General features: G+C 40.0%; 1 protein-coding gene across 6 annotated transcripts in view; it reads left to right on the top strand.

The window, feature by feature from the left end:
- The window catches only part of MID1 (midline 1), a 362,051-nt gene that overhangs the window by 279,539 nt on the left and 64,807 nt on the right, over positions 1-17,705 (top strand). For all 6 annotated transcript variants that reach the window (XM_030572658.1, XM_030572668.1, XM_030572696.1 and 3 more), the window contains one exon: positions 12,710-12,805. In XM_030572658.1, the coding sequence (XP_030428518.1) occupies positions 12,710-12,805 (96 nt within the window). The remainder of the gene's footprint in view (positions 1-12,709; positions 12,806-17,705) is intronic.

Raw genomic sequence — 17,705 nt, 5'->3', positions numbered from 1 at the left:
TTTTTGCATATATGATACTTTGTGTTGAAAGGAGGAACCCAAGCAACTTAATTTGGGGAAACCTGATGTCCTGAGGTTTGATAAATGTTGCCAGGTTTCACTTCCAGAACTCCTGGAGATATCCAAGAGTGCGGAGCAGGACAGTATGGATTAGACAAATGTGAACTCTTGTCCCCCATTCACAGTTCATTTTGACCTTGACATGAGCCTTTGTGTTCAAAAAAGAGGAAGTGGTTGCATAACTGAAATTAGCTCAAACTAGAGAAATAAAGTGTAAGTTTGGGGGCCCACGAAAACAGCAAGAACCAAACTGTTGTTGTTGTTTTCATTTATGCAAACATATTAAAACGTCTACATGAATTTCAGGTACAACTGTTTAAGCAATTTCTTTCACTATAAAGTATTGAACAATGCACCAAACCTTATCTCAATCTTTTAAAGAAGACTAAAAGAACTATAGTCTGAGAGAATGATTTTAAAAATGAAAGAGAGAGATCAGAAACAGGGTCCAAACCAACAGTCATGGCCTAAAAATGCTATTGTTAATAACATATGGAAGTACCAGAGGAGTCCTCATATTGTCCATCTGCAGTGTAACAATTTTTGCTTAACATTATGCAGGATCTAGTTTTTTTCCTCCTCCTGGATTGTGTGTGTATTTTTTATGGACCTAAACTGAGTGTAACTAGATTGACATTGGAATGCCTGATTCACAGAAGTCAATGGACTTACACGAGTGTAAAGCTGAAATAATGCAGGGTGAATCAGCCCAGTACCATTACACTAGAGCAGTGGTCCCCAACCTTTTCATCTGGCGGGCACCAGATTCGGCAGCATTTCAGCGGCGACGCCTCTCGATGATGCCACTTGCCATTGACAAGTGACGTCATCGAGAGGCATTGCCGCTGACATTCAGGAGCAACACCTCTCAATGACGCCACTTGCCGTCGACAAGTGACATAATCGAGAGGCATCACTGCTGACATTCGAGAGTGGTGCATCTCGATGACGTCACTTGTCGACGGCAAGCGTCGTCATCGAGAGATGTCCCCGCCGAAATTCGGGGGCGACACTTTTCAATGACATCACTTGTTGGTGACAAGCGTCGTCATCGAGAGGCGTCCCCGCCAAAATTCCGCCAAAATTCGGCGGCATTTCAGCGGGTGCTCTCCCAGGTGCCAGGACGCAGCGCATTAAGATGCCCCTGCGGGCGCCATGGCGCCTGCGGGCACCGTGTTGGGGACCGCTGCACTAGCGTAAAATTGATGAGATCAAAATCAGACCCTTATTTGACTAAAGGTTCTCAATAAATATCATCTACTTGGGCTTTTCATTTATTTATACTTTGCCAAACTGACATAAGAAACATACTTACATAGACATGGGTTCACCGTTTAAATAGCAATCTTTGCCAACCTCAGTAGAAGGGAAAACTCCAAAGGTTGTAGTAAATCAAATGAATAATTTGTCTGGAGGAAGTCTGTACAAATTGGACATGTTATATAAATTGGTCAAATGAAACATTAAGATTTCTCACTCAAGGCTCAGAAAAGACTCTCTCCAGCGGTAATCTGATTTGCACATTTTTTCTGAGATGTTTGTCTATCCACCAGAGTGAAGCAGCATATGCTTTCCATAGTCTAAAAGTTCTGGGTTACAAAGGTTTATACATGAATGGCTAAAGCTGGCATATGACCAGTTTGGGCAGGCTAACTTACATTTAACTTTTGCACTCTTCTCACTACCTGGTTAAAGATGAGCAGCAAAACAGACTTTTAGCCTTCAAACCAAGATACTTTTGGGCTAGAGACAAAGTTAAGCTTACCATATGAACAGCTTGTTCTTATTTGACTGATAAAAATGGCTTAATTGATTTCTATCACTAGTAAGAGACTAATAAAGTGTGCAAGATTTTTTTTCTTGATTGTTCAATGTCTTGAGATTTTGAAGTGAACCAACAGAGAAACCAACATGTGAAAATACAGACTCAGATGCTGAGCTATATAATGATGGGTCATAAAGTTAGAAATGGAAATAGTTAGAGATGAACCTAAGCTGCAGAGTTTGAATCTGGATTTCCTGGAGTCAAAGGAGGTATTTGCACTGGGGAGTTTGATTTGGGCTCATCTCTAGAAAAGACATATTAGATTTACATTTTCTGTCCCTCTACAAGTGCAGGATTGTTCGCTGCAGTACATCTTCTAGTGCCATGTCTATTCTAATTTTAACTGCCTCAAGTACTGGATTTCCCCCATTTCCACTGAAAAAGTATTGACATACTCTAGTGGATGTTCCTGTTAGGAAGTTTTCCCTGATATATGCTTTGAAATATTAAGTAACTGAAGCATATGAAAATAATATTTGACTCTTGATAATTATAACAGAGTAGTATTTACCTTAGTATGTGTATGTTGTGGTACTATATAAATGTTCTATTGTAATAGCAATTTAGTGAAAAATAGCCTTAGAAAAAGCACATAGACCCCAATCCTACAGATACTTATGAATTTACTTTAATTTACTATTGTTAAGTAGCCTCATGGGATTACTCACAGTTAAGCACACATAAGTGTTTGCAAGATTGGACTCTCAGTGAGGTACATGAATCTGGATTGGTCTCCAAAATGTTTTATTTGTTTAAAAAGGTATTCATTCAATATATTTTTCTAGTTATTTTTCTTTATAGCAAGAATCTCTAATACAGATGCTCCTCAGGTTACGTAAACCCAACTTATGTAAGCCCTCACTTACGGAAAAAGTTCCATACACTTTTTGTGTGTGTAATTGTCCGGAACGGAATGCTTGCGTAAGTCAGGGAGCGTCTGTATATAGATTATACAGGGACCTGAATCACAATTTCAGGTCCAAACATTCCTGAATTTTCTTAATGGGATGTGCAGGGAGCGAGTAATGGAATCTGAATGTGATCCTAGATGAAATGTTGCCATTAGGATTTATATCAGTAGTGTACAAAACTAGAATCCTTAATCATACCACTGAAATATAATGGTGGTTCAAATTCAGATTCAAACCAGGGTCTGTGTTTTGCAGCTCAAGCTGATTTATTTGGTATAAACTGAGCTAACTACCAAGCAGTCATATGTGGTAGTGAGAAATCTCCCCAACATCCCAGCACAGATTTGAGAGATATTGTAATTAGACTATCCAACATTTTTCTTATGTTGTACTCTTAACTACTTGTTAAGACCCAGGCCTTCAACATAATAATGCTGTAGTTCAAATCTAGGTCAAATATGATTATTTTTCTAATGAAATCCCAGATCTGATGCTGATCAACAGTTATGTAACATAACCAATAGCATATGAGCTGTTGCATTATAAAATAAACGAGTGTCATTGGCTTAAGTTTCATACTGAAAAATGACTGTCTTATACCAGGTCCATATGGTATTTTGGAAAAAAGTTTAAGGCCCCTATTCAGCAAAGTACTTAAACTCAAGCCTAACTTTAAGCATGTGAATAGTCTTAATTTATCCAATCAGCCCCCCTCCAAGGTGTTTACTCAACCTTGCAACCTACAGTACAGATGCTTCTGAGCACTGGATAAAGACCAGAGCATGCAAAAAGACAATTGAAGGTGCTGAACACTTCACTAGAGTATGTTCTAGGATGGAGCCCTAAACTTGAATAGAGTATTGATATGGAGGATATTAATTTTCTGCTTGATGGTCCGCTAGAATTAGATACAACTCCAGTGGAAGACAGAGGCAAAACTACCACTGACTTCAGTTGTGCAGGATCTGTCCATAAATGCACTAGTAGCACATGGCATTATTCATGCGAACATTCTAGCCAGGTTTATAATTGGGAGAGGGGAGGGAGAGAACCATATACATGCTGCTTTGTTTACTGTTGTTTGCACATTGTCACAGCTCTCTACTTTGTTTGGATTTTTTCTCTTTTTTTTCCCTCATGAATAAGGAAGAGAGAGTTGCCAAAAGCCAACACACACAAACAAACTACTAACAAGGCAAGAATACTTATTTGGACTTATTTAGTCTGCAGAAGAGAAGAGTGAGGGGGGATTTGATTGCAGCCTTCAATTACCTGAAGGGGGGGTTCCAAGGAGAATGGAGTTAGGCTGTTCTCAGTGGTGGCAGATGGCAGAACAAGGAGCAATGGTCTCAAGTTGCAATGGGGGAGGTCTATGTTGGATATTGGAATAAGCTATTTCACTAGGGAGGTGGTGGGATAACATCCTAAGAGGTTTCTAAGGCCTGGCTTGACAAAGCCCTGTCTGAGATGATTTTGTTGGGATTAGTTCTGCTTTGAGCAGGGAGGTGGACTAGATGACCTCCTGAGGTCCCTTCCAACCCTAATCTTTTATGATTCTATGAATACTGACCAGAACTTAAGTCCTCCAAAATGAGATAACTGACACTATGGTTCTTTTTTACTTTATTTTAAAGATAACAACCTTGACAGAGTCCCCAGAAAGTAAATTCAATTGCATACAAAGTTGGATCTATCAAAAGTGAGTTCCATTGCAGTTAGACCGATTTACTATTGTTCTACAATCTGTTCATTGATCTTGGTTATGGGGAAGTTATTTCTGAAATAAAAAGGTGAAGCATGATATGACAGTGTTTAATGGGTTTATGGGCTCAGACAGCAGCCTGTACAATTAGTAATAAAAACAAAAGTGCAAAGAACAAATTTGGGTTTAAGGCAAAGTGATTTAAGTTCACTTTTTGAAAACTGCTATAAACAATATTTCTCTTCATTCACTTTGGCTGATCCAATATGTGACTAAAATATTTGCTGTCGCCTACTAAAATTCAGCATTTTTTTTCTTATTTCACACGTGCTTAGTATTGGCTTCTCTGCTTTAATGATGCTCAAGATAAAACTTGCCACCTCCTTTCCTATATCAAACACTCATATCATGGCTTGCCCTATATCAGCTCAAAACTAACTTGTCCTTTCATTACTGTGGCTCCAATTGACAAGTCTTGTCAGCCCCATTGATTCAAATATCCATAGGAGACTGTTGCTGTGCCAGCCTTACTTCTCTTTAAAATTTTAATCCAGTCAGGTTTTCATCTTAACTCGTCATAATGTGTAATACTTATTTGATTTTTTTTAATATAATCCTGTAAGATCAAGAAAGGTTATGTTTCAACCACAGAATTTAGTAATATGTACTGGCTGATTAAAAGCAGATTGTCTTCATGATGTATCCCATAAAATAAAAATGTTAGAAAGTGGAGAGGCACATGTTTGTAGAAGCCAGAATTTTAAAAGCACTGCATAAATTGTGGTTCTCTAGAGGAGCTTTTACCTGTCTGTGCCAGTAAACGCCATTTTAGTATTAGTGATGTGCAAAGCTCAGAACTTCAGCTTTGGAATGGATGCTAGGAATGGATTAGGCTAGATATTTTGTGTACACAGGCTATTGGGAAATTTCCTGATTAACAGCACTTCCCACTTCTTGGCAGGCCAGAAATACATTTTGACTGATCATCCCTTGTTGTGAGATTTGAACACTTCAGTTCTCAATCTTGGCTGCTACCAAAAAAAAAAAAAAAAAAATGCAGAGATAGACAAAAGTTAAATATAATTGGGGTCAAAAGTTGTGCACACCTTTTCAAACCGCTAAAAGTTCAAGTTTCAGCCAAAAAATGTGTAATTTATCCATACCACTTTACTCTTCCCTTCTTAATTACTAATTAGAGATGAGGGCTAACCAAAAATCCTACACCCAAATCACTGACAGATTTTGGGATATTTGAAATCTAGATTGAAATCTGAATTTTGCCTCTGTTGCCCATCTCTAATAGCAGTTTTGTGCCAAGTCTACTTGAACACTACACAATAATATTAGTACATTGTTTTTGCAAGAGGTTTGAATATACTGAGAAAGATGTATTGCATTTTGTATGAAGCTATCCTTTGGAAAAACCAAAGCAGTACTGTAGCTAGAGATCTTATTTTATTCTTTCTTTATGTCTGTTTTAATAAAATTGAAAGTAAATAACTAGTATGTGTACCATAGGCCTGACTGTTGTTATAGTCACGTCCAGTGTTAAAGAGAAAATTGTCCAAAAATATCACTTGTGATTGTTCTCAATCCTGCTAGATCATCTCAGTGGAAAATTATGCAGAGGAATTAATTTTTTTAATTATTATTTAAACTTTGTTACTTTAATATTTTAGCTCTGTAGACTCTAATACTTTATATTTGAATGAGACTTACAGAATCATTGCATTTGTTTTTCTCCAGCCAGTGTACTTTATCCGGAGTTTATCCCAATCTTTCCTACTATCTATACTCAAAATGTTCCTCTTTATGCTGTGAAATAGGAGTGGAGAGAAGAGTTGAAATAGTTAAGGAAATAAAGACAAAGCAGGACAACAACTCAGAAGAGCTTTTAGCTTAGCAGTTATAGCTGTTCTCGTCAAAGAACAAAAATGTAGCTGCACTTCAGAAGCATACAGTAAGAGGAAGCAGTATGCCGGGGCACGACTAACAGGTCAGAAAGTCAAGAATACTGAGATCTGTGTTATTAAAGGTGTTTGTGTGTTTAGGTAGATCTGAAACACTTTGATTATCCCCACAATGTCCCACTTTATGTAAGAATTAATAAGGAAATTGGCAGCATTCTTACAAAATATAGAAAAAATTCTAATTTTGTTTAAACAATTTAAAGTATATTGGCTTCAAAAGCTGTTTCCCTTCTATTACATTTTTTAATGAAAAATACTCCTAGCCTATTCATTGCTTGTTATCTTTGAGTTTCTCTGTGTGGTACACTGTGATCAGTTGAGGTATAAGCTCAATTCCCGTAAATGTGTATCAACATCATAATTATTTCCACTTCACAATGTGTGGCATGGTGGTTGAGCTCTGTGCCTTGGACTTGAGGTAAATTACTCCCATAATCATTCTGTGGGTTCAAGACTGTCTGGAGAATTACATGGGTCAAACAAGCAAATGAACATGTCTGTGGGATATGGATAAGTATAGGTGCATAGGATAAAAATTAGCCCAAGTTCTTCCACGTGCACCTGGTATCCTGACATATTCACTTAAAAGAACAGAACATCACTATATAGAGGCAACAATTGTATTGGCAAGGGAAGACATTACATTCAAATATACTCAAAACTTTTAACCTATCCCAGTACAGTTCCTGCTCCACACAGAAACAGAGGAACTGAGAATTGCTGCCACAGTTTATAGAGTACTTAGATCATGTACCATACTAGATAAATGCTAAGTAATATTGTTATTACAAAGTGGTGTCCTGGAATGTTTGGTTATAGCAGGATCCACAACTTCAGAAGAAATGTTCTTGGAACATCCCAATGAGTAAATGAAAGCCTTTTATAAACCATAAAGGAAAGGGAGCTCTTATATTAGTGCTCTCTATGTGTGCGTGTGTGTGCGCGTGCATGTGCATGTGTGTGCATGTACGTGTGTGTGTGTGTGTGTATATATATATATTTATTTGAACAGGCAAGAAAAAGAAAAATGTTACTTTACCTTACCCTATGCAGTTCCTATTGTAACTGACTGCTATATGTTTCTCTTTGTAGCCTTTGAATAGGAAGGTTCTACAGTGCAGGAAAATATCTTTGGGAGTAAAAGAGCGTCTTGGGAATGTTGCTGTGTCCTCTACTGTGATTGATTTTAGAAACTCTCATCATGCCAATTAAGGCTGTGTCAGCACCAATCAGCGTTTTTTCCGTTTAGCGTATTTAGAATCTCATTCTTTCATTTTGACAATATCATCAGCCCTTGTAATGGTTTAGGCCTACCCAAATCTGCAGATGTAGGAGGAAAGGAGCTGATCAATCGAAAGGAAGAAAAATGCTAGCTTCCTTTTTTGTACATGCTGTTCTTTGCATGAGACCACTAATTTGGCAAAGGACATGGGTTCACATTTGGCTTTCATATATTTTAAGGCTAGAAGAGACTATCATGATCTTGTCTGACTGCCTACTTAAGACAGGCCAACAAACCTCACCCAATAATTTCTGCATCAAGCCCATAACTTCTGTTTTGAGCTAGAGTATTTCTTTTAGAAAGCCATCCAATGTTGATTTAAAGACTGCAAGTAACACCACATCCCTCACTAAGTTGTTCCAAATGGATAATTAGCCTCACTATTAAACTCCATCTTATTTTTAGTCTGAATTTGTCCAGCTTCCATTTCCAACCATTGGCTCAAACCATTCTATAGACTTGTGGAACAAAAGTGAAACACCACCCTCTCAACTATCCCTTATAATTACATTTTGGTGACTCATTCTGGGTGGACTTGGCCCTACATACACTCCATAAATAATCGTGTTTTAAAATGGTTGTATAAAGCTCCATCTTCATGACCATTTTAACTGAGTCAATTGACCCGCTTACAATCCAGTTAAAAGTTGTAATATGATTAAACCTACTGTGTCCAAGCAACCTGGTTAAAAGAAGCTTGTGGGTTTTGGCTAGTTATTTGTTAGGGCTTGTCTACACTACCATGCAGGATCGATCTAAGATATGCAACTTCAGCTGAAGTTGATGTACTTAAATCTACTTACTGCCGTGTCTTCACTGTGGTAAGTCGACAGGTGACCCTTTTCTGTTGACTCTGTTTGCGCTTCTCGTTCTGGTGGAGTACCGGAGTCAACAGGAGAGCGCTCAGCGGTCAATTTATCGCGTCTGTACTAGATGCGATAAATTGACAACCGCTGGATCAGTCGCTGCCCACTGATCTGGCAGATAGTGTAGACAAGCCCTTAGTGTTGCTTAGAGCAGACCTTAAAGTCAGAACTTCATTTGGATAAATAGAAATGTTCCCACCTCTTTGGGTGGCATTGCTTAATAGGGCTGAGTGCAAATTTTACAAGACCACAATGCATTAGCAGAAGGGCCAGAAACCTATTTTTTTTATAATGAATGTATGCATTATATTAGATGATTCCCCTGCCCCCTCCCAAAAAAAAATCCTCTTGTATTTACAGATAATCTGTCAAGGCTCATGTAGCATTTATATTGTTGTTTCATCTGCTTACGACACAATCCAACCTTGTGTCTGTCACACTTGTATCTGTCAGTGTTACCATTAAAAATCCATTTTTTCAAGAATTTCTAATTTCAGCATGGAAATCCATTCTAGACAGAATGTTACACAGTGGTGTTCTTTTCTTTTCTGCATTCTCTAGGGAAAAAAGAATGTCACTGTCATAAACAGATAGCTAAGGGTTAATATCTCTTTCACCTGAAGCACCTGACCAGAGGACCAATCAGGAAACCGGATTTTTTCAACTCTGGGTGGAGGGAATTTTGTGTCCGGGGTCTTTGTTTTCTGGCTGCCTGCTTTCTCTGAGCTTTGGAGAACTAGTTCTGTTTTCTAATCTTCTGTTTCTAAGTGTAAGGACAAAGAGATCAGATAGTAAGTTATATGGTTTCTTTTCTTTGGTATTTGCATGAATATAAGTGCTGGAGTGCTTTGATTTGTATTCTTTTTGAATAAGGCTGTTTATTCAATATTCTTTTAAGAAATTGCCCTGTATTGTGTCATCTTAATACAGAGAGACTATTTGTATGTATTTTTTCTTTCTTTTTATATAAAGCTTTCTTTTAAGACCTGTTGGAGTTTTTCTTTACTTCAGGGAAATTGAGTCTGTACTCACCAGGGAATTGGTGGGAGGAAGAAATCAGGGGAGATCTGTGTGTGTTGAATTGGCTAGCCTGATTTTGCATTCCCTCTGGGGGAATAGGAAAGTTCTTTTGTTTCCAGGATTGGGAACAGAGAGGGGGAGTCACTCTGTGTAGTTTCACAGAGCTTGTGTCTGGGTATCTCTCCAGGAGCACCTGGAGGGGGGAAGGGAAAAAGGATTATTTCCCTTTGTTGTGAGACTCAAGGGATTTGGGTCTTGGGGTCCCCAGGGAAGGTTTTTCAGGGGGACCAGAGTGCCCCAAAACACTCTAATTTTTTGGGTGGTGGCAGCAAGTACCAGGTCCAAGCTGGTAGCTAAGCTTGGAGGTTTTCATGCTAACCCCCATATTTTGGACGCTAAGGTCCAAATCTGGGACTAAGGTTATAACAGTCACTTTGGAATTAAAATTCTTAAGCAGAACATTTAGGAAGATCTATAAGGATAGCCAGATGTCTAGCACTTTTTGCCTTTTAATAATTATCTACTTGGTTAAGAATGGGATAAAGTTTACAAGAATAATTCAGAAAATACGAGTGTTAAACTAATACCTCCATGCCTGAGGGTCGACTTAAGCACTTTAATCGTTTTGAATTTCAGTTTTTAAAAAATACAGGTAAGTGTTACATTGTTGTTTACAGTGTTGTGCTACAAGACAGACACTAGTTATCACAATAAACATCTGACTGTATAAGTTGAGAAACAATGCACAAAGAAGGGTCAGAAACAAATTGAGCATAAACTATAATAACCAGAACCATAGTGAAGAGTGGCTGCCTATTATTATTACTAATTGTTATTAGAGTAGCAACAGTCACATTTACAGAGGGTAGAGATGTTCAGGTTGTACAGAACTAAGACCACTCTAGAAAGGCAGGTGAGTGTAGAGGATGGGTGTGTGCTAAATTCATTGCTTTGTGAATTGGGCTGTCCATTGTGGTGAAATTCACTAAATCCACATAAAGCCTGAATATTTGGATGGAGTGCAGGGAAGGTAGGAAGTGAACTCTTACCTCCAGGCTAGAATTGCCACCCTGTGCTTACACTGGGTACAAGTGCTACTAGATCACATTAAGGCAGACTGCTGGCCCTGCTCACAGACTGCCCCCCATGCAGATGCTCAAAGCGGGTGAGGTGTAAATTTCCCTTCTCTCCTTTACCCAAAATATTCAGGCTTTTGGTGGATTTCACCACAACTGACAGCCCTGACTGAGACACAGCTATCACTTTAGCAAACAGCCATCCTATAATCACTGTCATCATTGTGCCAGTCCTGCATATGCTGGTGCAGTTCCACAGCACATAGGAGGTATACAAGCACCCCAACATGGCCACTCAGCTAGCCCCCACATACACATGCATGCACGCGCACACACACACATTCTCTCTCTCTCTCTCTCTCTCTCTCTCTCTCTCTCTCTCTCTCAGAGGTTTAAACAATATGGAAGGTCTTGATGAATAATACCATGAGATACAAGGTGAGGGAATATGGGAGTATAAATCAAGAGCCCCTGAGTACTAATCCTACCTCTGCAAATACTTTGCTGTTTAGCCCTAAGCTCTGCGCTTCTTGTTCTTCATATGTAAGAATTTGGAGCAGAACAGTAACATACCAAAGTGTATCGTTAATACGTCATTGAGGATCCATGGACACTCATATCTATATATCTCATCCACTGTTGCATGCCTTAGTGCCCTGATGGTGACAGAATATGGAACTCTCCCCACAATATAGTATACTGTACTTTTATTCAGGATTTGTAATAAAATCTAAGGTAAAATCCCCAATGTAGATGCAGCTACTGCCTTCTGTCTTCTAAACTGCTTCAGTTGTCTTAGGGCTTGGCTACACTCACACTTTACAGCGCTGCACCTGGGGTGTGAAAAAACACCCTCCTGAGAGCTGCAAGATACAGCGCTGTAAAGCGTCAGTGTAATCAGCGCTGCACGCTACACCCGTAAGGGATGTGGTTTACATGCAGCGCTGGGAGAGCTCTCTCCCAGCGCTGCCGCTCTGACTACACTCACACTTCAAAGCGCTAATTCCAAATGTAGCCATACCCTTAGCTAATATAGTTCAGAGAGGTGATGTTACTATCCAGGCAGAAAAACTCATCCTATGGCTGTGTCTATGCTAGCGGCTATGTTGGCAAAGCAAAGACTATGTAGTGTAGACTACCCCATATGCTTGTGCCGAAATAACAAAAGGTGTGAATTAAACCAATTTAGTTATTTTGATGCAAATGTGTGTATAGATCAGCCTTTTACTCATGCAAACAGCCCTTAGTATTGCCAGCTCTAAATGTCCAAAAATCATGAGTCAGGCTCACAAAAGTCATGAGATTGAAAAATAATGATTTGGGCTCTTTTTATTTGTTTTCTGGCTTTTGATCTTTATAGTGCATTAGGGCCACATTTGCAAGCTGTTCTCCACAACCAGCAAGGGTAAAACATAGTGGGTGTGGTTTTTTTAAATTAAAGCTCAGACTCTCTCATATTCACTTGTCTTTGGGAGTTAGGCTTTAAATAAAATTTCAGCTATTATGAGAACCATGATAAAAACAGGAGCTGGCAACACTGATATTTATTTCAGCCATAAACATGAGGATAAAGAGCCATAAGCAATAAGCCTTATGGGATTATAAAGAAGAAATCTTCTTAGTCAACTTGATTGCTGTCCCTGATAGAATTACAAAGGTAGCAGACAAAGGGAACAAAGTAGATATTATATTAGGCTTTTAATAAAGTGTCTGATACTGTCTTTCTCAAAAGCAACTGGGAAAAACAAAATCAGTAAGGGATGCACACTTTGCACATGCACTACCAGATACTGAATGTGCAAGCACATGGCTAACTAGGCACTTTCCTTACCATGTGCCTGCTCAAAACATCTGGTAATACAGATAAATAAGAAAGCCACATGTGCATATCTACAAACTTAATATAAGGCCCTGCAAGTATAACAGTTTTCCATGTATTTGCCTGAAATCCTAAATTCTGCAGAAAACTAAAATGTTCTTTTCTGTCTTTTAAACAGCAAAATTTGGAGAATAACCTCACGAACCTTATTAAGAGGAATACTGAACTGGAAACTCTTTTGGCTAAACTTATTCAAACCTGCCAACATGTGGAAGTAAGTATTGAGCTACGCTTGAAATACTTGATAGCTGAAACATGTATTTACAGCCAGTACCTGTGCACTTCAGAAATCCTCAGCTTCTAGGAATTCTAGAGTAACTTCCTAGAACAGGAGTGGGCAAACTACAGCCCGTCAGGACTTTGGATCTGGCCCGCGAGATTGCCAGCCCCATGGGGCAGCAGGGCTAAGGCAGGCTTCCTGCTTGGCCAGGCCCTGCATCACTTCCGGAAGTGTCCGGCACCACATCCCTGCGGCCCCTGGGGGGATGAGGGGGCAGAGAGCTCTGTGCACTGCCTTCGCCTGTGGGTACCTCCCCCGAAGCTCCCATTGGCCATGATTCCCCATTCCCAACCAATGGGAGCTGCAGTTTTATGTTATGATATTATTTTATACAAGGCCATTTAGCTTCTGACTACATTTTCATTCCTATGGCAACTCCGGGTTATTCAGAGAACATTGTAGATGCCTAATTGATCCTTGTATTAAATATTAATAGTGTTGTACAGGAAAGGTTTTACAATATTGGGATTTAGAACATTCCTTGCCTACACGTATAGCAGTCTAAGGGAAATCTGCTTTATTCACCAATATTACAGTATGGAAAATTCCTGTAGAGAAGGATAGCCTTTCTACGGAATCTTTAAAACAACTTTTAGAATCTAATAGAAATTACCGTGGTAGAATTCTATAAGATAGTTACCAAAGTCTATGGAAAGATACTATTCGTTATGAAATGCTGCAGGGTTTTAAAGTAACACCATTAGAATCCTATTGGTTTCATCCCTATACAATTCTGTAGGAGTTTCTCATAGGATATTTTATTCTTGGTTTGATTTTCGTCTTTTCTGGTATGTAGATGTGGCATCTATCTTTTTTCCACAGGCTTCGATTCAGCAAGGTACCCAAGCTTGTGCCTAACTTTAAGCAAGTGACTATGGCTATTGAGTAGTCCTATATGCACGTGCTAAGTATCTTGTTAGGTTGGGCCTCAGTATCTACTGCAGTATTTGGTTCTATCTTGGAAACAAAGACAAGGTACATCACTTCTTGTTTCACATGTTTAACTCTGGTAGAAAATTTTCCTAACAGGGATGGGATTATGGTGACACAAGACCTCCTCTCCGTCAGGGGAACTACAACCAGCACTACCCAAAATGTGGATGGACCCTGCATATTTTAGGGTCGGCCTTCAGGGCAAGTCTATGCTTAAAACATTGCATCAGTGTAGCTACACCAATGCAGCAGCACCACTGTAGCGCTTTAATGAAGATGCTCTAAACTGATGGGAGAGAGGTCTCCCATCAGCATAGTTAATCCAATGAGGCAGTAGCTATGTCAATGGGAAAAGCTCTCCTGCCAACATAGCACTGTCTACACAGGGAGTTAGGTCAGTGTAACTACGTTGCGCAGGAGTATGGATTTTTCATACCCCTGAGCGACATAGTTATACCAATATAGGCCTGTAGTGTAGACCAGATCTCAGTTTTCTCTGTGTTCTTCAGTATGCTACAAATTCTAAGCTTTCATTGTGTTTTTTTTTTAAAAAAAAAAACCTAACTCATTACACTGTAAAGATACAGTTGCCACACTGCAAACAGATGTGCTGCTGTTCCTTGATCTCAACTTTACAAACAATTCTCTAGACAAAAAGCAGCAGCTGCAAAGTTGGGAACTCATTCCTTCCCCAGCCAGTTAATCTAATTAGCATTTAAATTAGCTCAATATTAAGAGATGTGCCTAAATCACAATCCTGGATCCAAGCACCACTGAAATTTGGACAATTTTGGATCTGGCTATTAACATAACAGCTGTCCCTGTTTATCATAGAGGACCAAACTGCGACAGACTTGCAACATCTGGGACAAAACTTATGGAATAAAAATAAACTTTATTGAATTAGGATAAACCCTTCTGAATTAGGTTTAATACCTTTAGGATCTATGGTTTTAAAATATAGTTGTATATGTGCTCTTGTGGAATTGTATGTAATGTCTCTTAAAGGAGGGGGATGCTAATGTAATTCCTCTGGTTATCAACCTCTTTGAAGCCACCCCCTGGAGAGGTTCACATATGCTAGTTCAAACTGGATTCTCCAGAAACCCACAGCCAAGGAAAGGATTTTTGGATAAATAGCCTGGTATTAAATTGACTCAGGGTCTTCTTCTCAATCCAGCAGATTGACAGGATCCCTGGTCCATGCAGGGCCCCAGTCCTTAGGGTACAGTTGTAAGCATTAGGCCTATTGAGGCCCCATGGGACAGGTTGCTTGTTCTGAGCTGAAGCTGAGGGCTTGGCTACACTCGAAACTTCAAAGCGCTGCCACGGGAGCGCTGCCGCGACAGCGCTTTGAAGTGTGAGTGTGGTTGCAGCGCCAGCGCTGGGAGAGGGCTCTCCCAGCGCTGCACGTACTCTACCTCCTCATGGGGATTAGCTTGCAGCGCTGGGAGCGTCGCTCCCAGCGCTGCGGCACTGTTTCCGCTGTATCTTGCAGCGCTCTGGAGGGTGTTTTTTTCACACCCCTGAGCGAGAAAGTTGCAGTGGTGTAAAGCGCCAGTGTAGCCAAGGCCTCAGTGATTAACTGGCAACCATAAGGAAACCCCTTGGGTGAGGTGTTGAAGGACTGCTCCTGCCAGAGTCCATGTTAATGTCCGGGTGCTGTCTGGTCACCTTATTAGCATGCATGTAGGTTATTGTCTCTCTAGTGCTTTTATATTAAGAATAAAATAGGCATGCTTAAAAAGAGCTTTGTGGTCAGTCACATTGTTAGCTGTCTCTGAAGAGAAAGCAAGCAGGACTGCTTTGGCAGCCTGTCTCTGCTGTGAAAACACAGTGATTGCTAGGAACTGTTCGACCTGGAAATACCCCGATCAGGAGGAAGAGATGCATGTCTCTGCCCAAGAGAGGTGATGGCTGGGGAGCCTCAGAGTGGGTCCCCTTGGTGTAATTTGTGGGGGGGGGGGGAGATGCGGAGGAAAATATAGGTGCAGTTGCCCAGAACTGTGACAACAACTAAAACTGTAGAGCTGAACACCCTAACCTTGAGAAGTTGAGATCTGGATCCAGATAAAAACTTGATCCTGAGTCCATTTCTGCTATTTTTTGAACGCAGGCAATTGCTTTTTGTCTCTTTCTTTTAAATAAAAATAAAATACCAAAGTACAAAAGTCACGTGAAACAAACCTTTTGCTAATGCAACATTAATGTTACTAAGTTAAAATGACAAAAAAAAAAGTCAGGGAAGGAAAAATGTAAGGTTCTACTTGCAATGTTAATTTTGCCATATTTCTTTTCTGACTCTACTGCTCCAGGCTCAGACAACCTGAACCTGCGCTGCAATGTGACACTCATATGTTTGAAGTGTTTACATGATTGGGGCCTTAGCATTTTCTCTTTCAGTTTTTCCGGTTTCATATATTACTGATCATGTTGTAAGATGTATTCTGTAAAACATACACAGATATACTACATGCCCAATGCACTGTAAGAGGTGCTGTTGTATAATAAATTCACTATTGCCTAACTGGGTTTTTAATTTTGTAGTCTTATTGTTGCCTTAGGATTTTTTTAAACACACAGTTACTTTAAATAAGATAAGCCTCATATATCTTAAGGATATATCTTGTGCAAAAATATATATCCAAAAACAAGGAAGGGAGACAGTGGCCTTGGAACAATTTGTATAGTGGGGGTGCTGAAAGCCATTGAACAAAGCTGTAAACCAGAGTTTCTCAAACAGGGGTCGCCGCTTCTGTAGGGAAAGCCCCTGGTGGGCCGGGCCAGTGTGTTTACCTGCCCTGTCTGCAGGTCTGGCCAATTGCGGCTCCCACTGGCCGCGGATCGCTGCTCTGGGCCAATGGGAGCTGCTGGAAGCAGCGCGGGCCGAGGGACTTACTGACCACTGCTTTCAGCAACTCCCATTTCCCAGAGCAGCGATCCGCGGCCAGTGGGAGCTGCGATCAGTTGGACCTGCAGACAGGGCAGGTAAACACACTGGCCTGTCCCACCAGGGACTTTCCCTACAGAAGCGGCAACCCCTGTTTGAGAAACCATGCTGTAAACCCTGTATATGATGGAAACCTCTTCAAGCCAGGGGGTGCTTCCTCAGCCCCCAGCGCCCTTACTTCCAGCCCCCAAAAGGGACAAAAACTACTGTTCTTTGATTTTCTGTTTGAGTTTATTAAGATGTGCACATGCTAAAAAACTTATTTAAACTACTCTTCATTTGCTCTTATAAAATAGTAATAAAGCTTAACATCTTAGCAGAGCATTTTGGTCCTCAAAAGAAAGTTAGTTAAATGTTACAAGAAAAATTAAATATAACCAAACATGAATGGGGTGGTCCTTCTAGTTTTGCTTTTCAGCTTTTGGTATGTGGCAGACCTGATGATTCTGACAAAATGAAAAATGAGCTATGGGCCTTCTGTAAAAAAAATTACCTGGTCTATAGGGGAGATATGTTGTAAATGTTTTATACATTGCCTGTGTTTATCAGCCAGTGAAGTGATGTCAGTGAACCCAAATGTTCACTGGTTCTGCTACTCATTACGAAGTTTAACTCCCCAGCAACTGATTTCACCACTGATTCATTATTTAGAGTTAGGGTGACCAAATGTCCCTATTTTATAGGGACAGTCCTGATATTTGGGGCTCTCTCTTATATAGGTGCCTATTACCCCCAACCCTGATTTCTCATGTTTGCTATCCGGTCACTCTATTTAGGGTACACCCCTCGAGACAGAAAAGCTGATAACTTAACTGTACTAAGGAAGAAATCCAGTTGACCCTATGACTTAAGCATTACTTTAAAAACAAAAAACAAAAGCTCAGAGATGCACTTCACTCCTAATTGACATGGGTAACCCCGGCGATTTCAACGTGAATACTCATATGAGTA

This window comes from Gopherus evgoodei, chromosome 1 (assembly GCF_007399415.2).
Source record: "Gopherus evgoodei ecotype Sinaloan lineage chromosome 1, rGopEvg1_v1.p, whole genome shotgun sequence".
Lineage (NCBI taxonomy): Eukaryota > Metazoa > Chordata > Testudines > Testudinidae > Gopherus > Gopherus evgoodei.
This window is presented reverse-complemented; position numbering and strand designations above follow the sequence as displayed.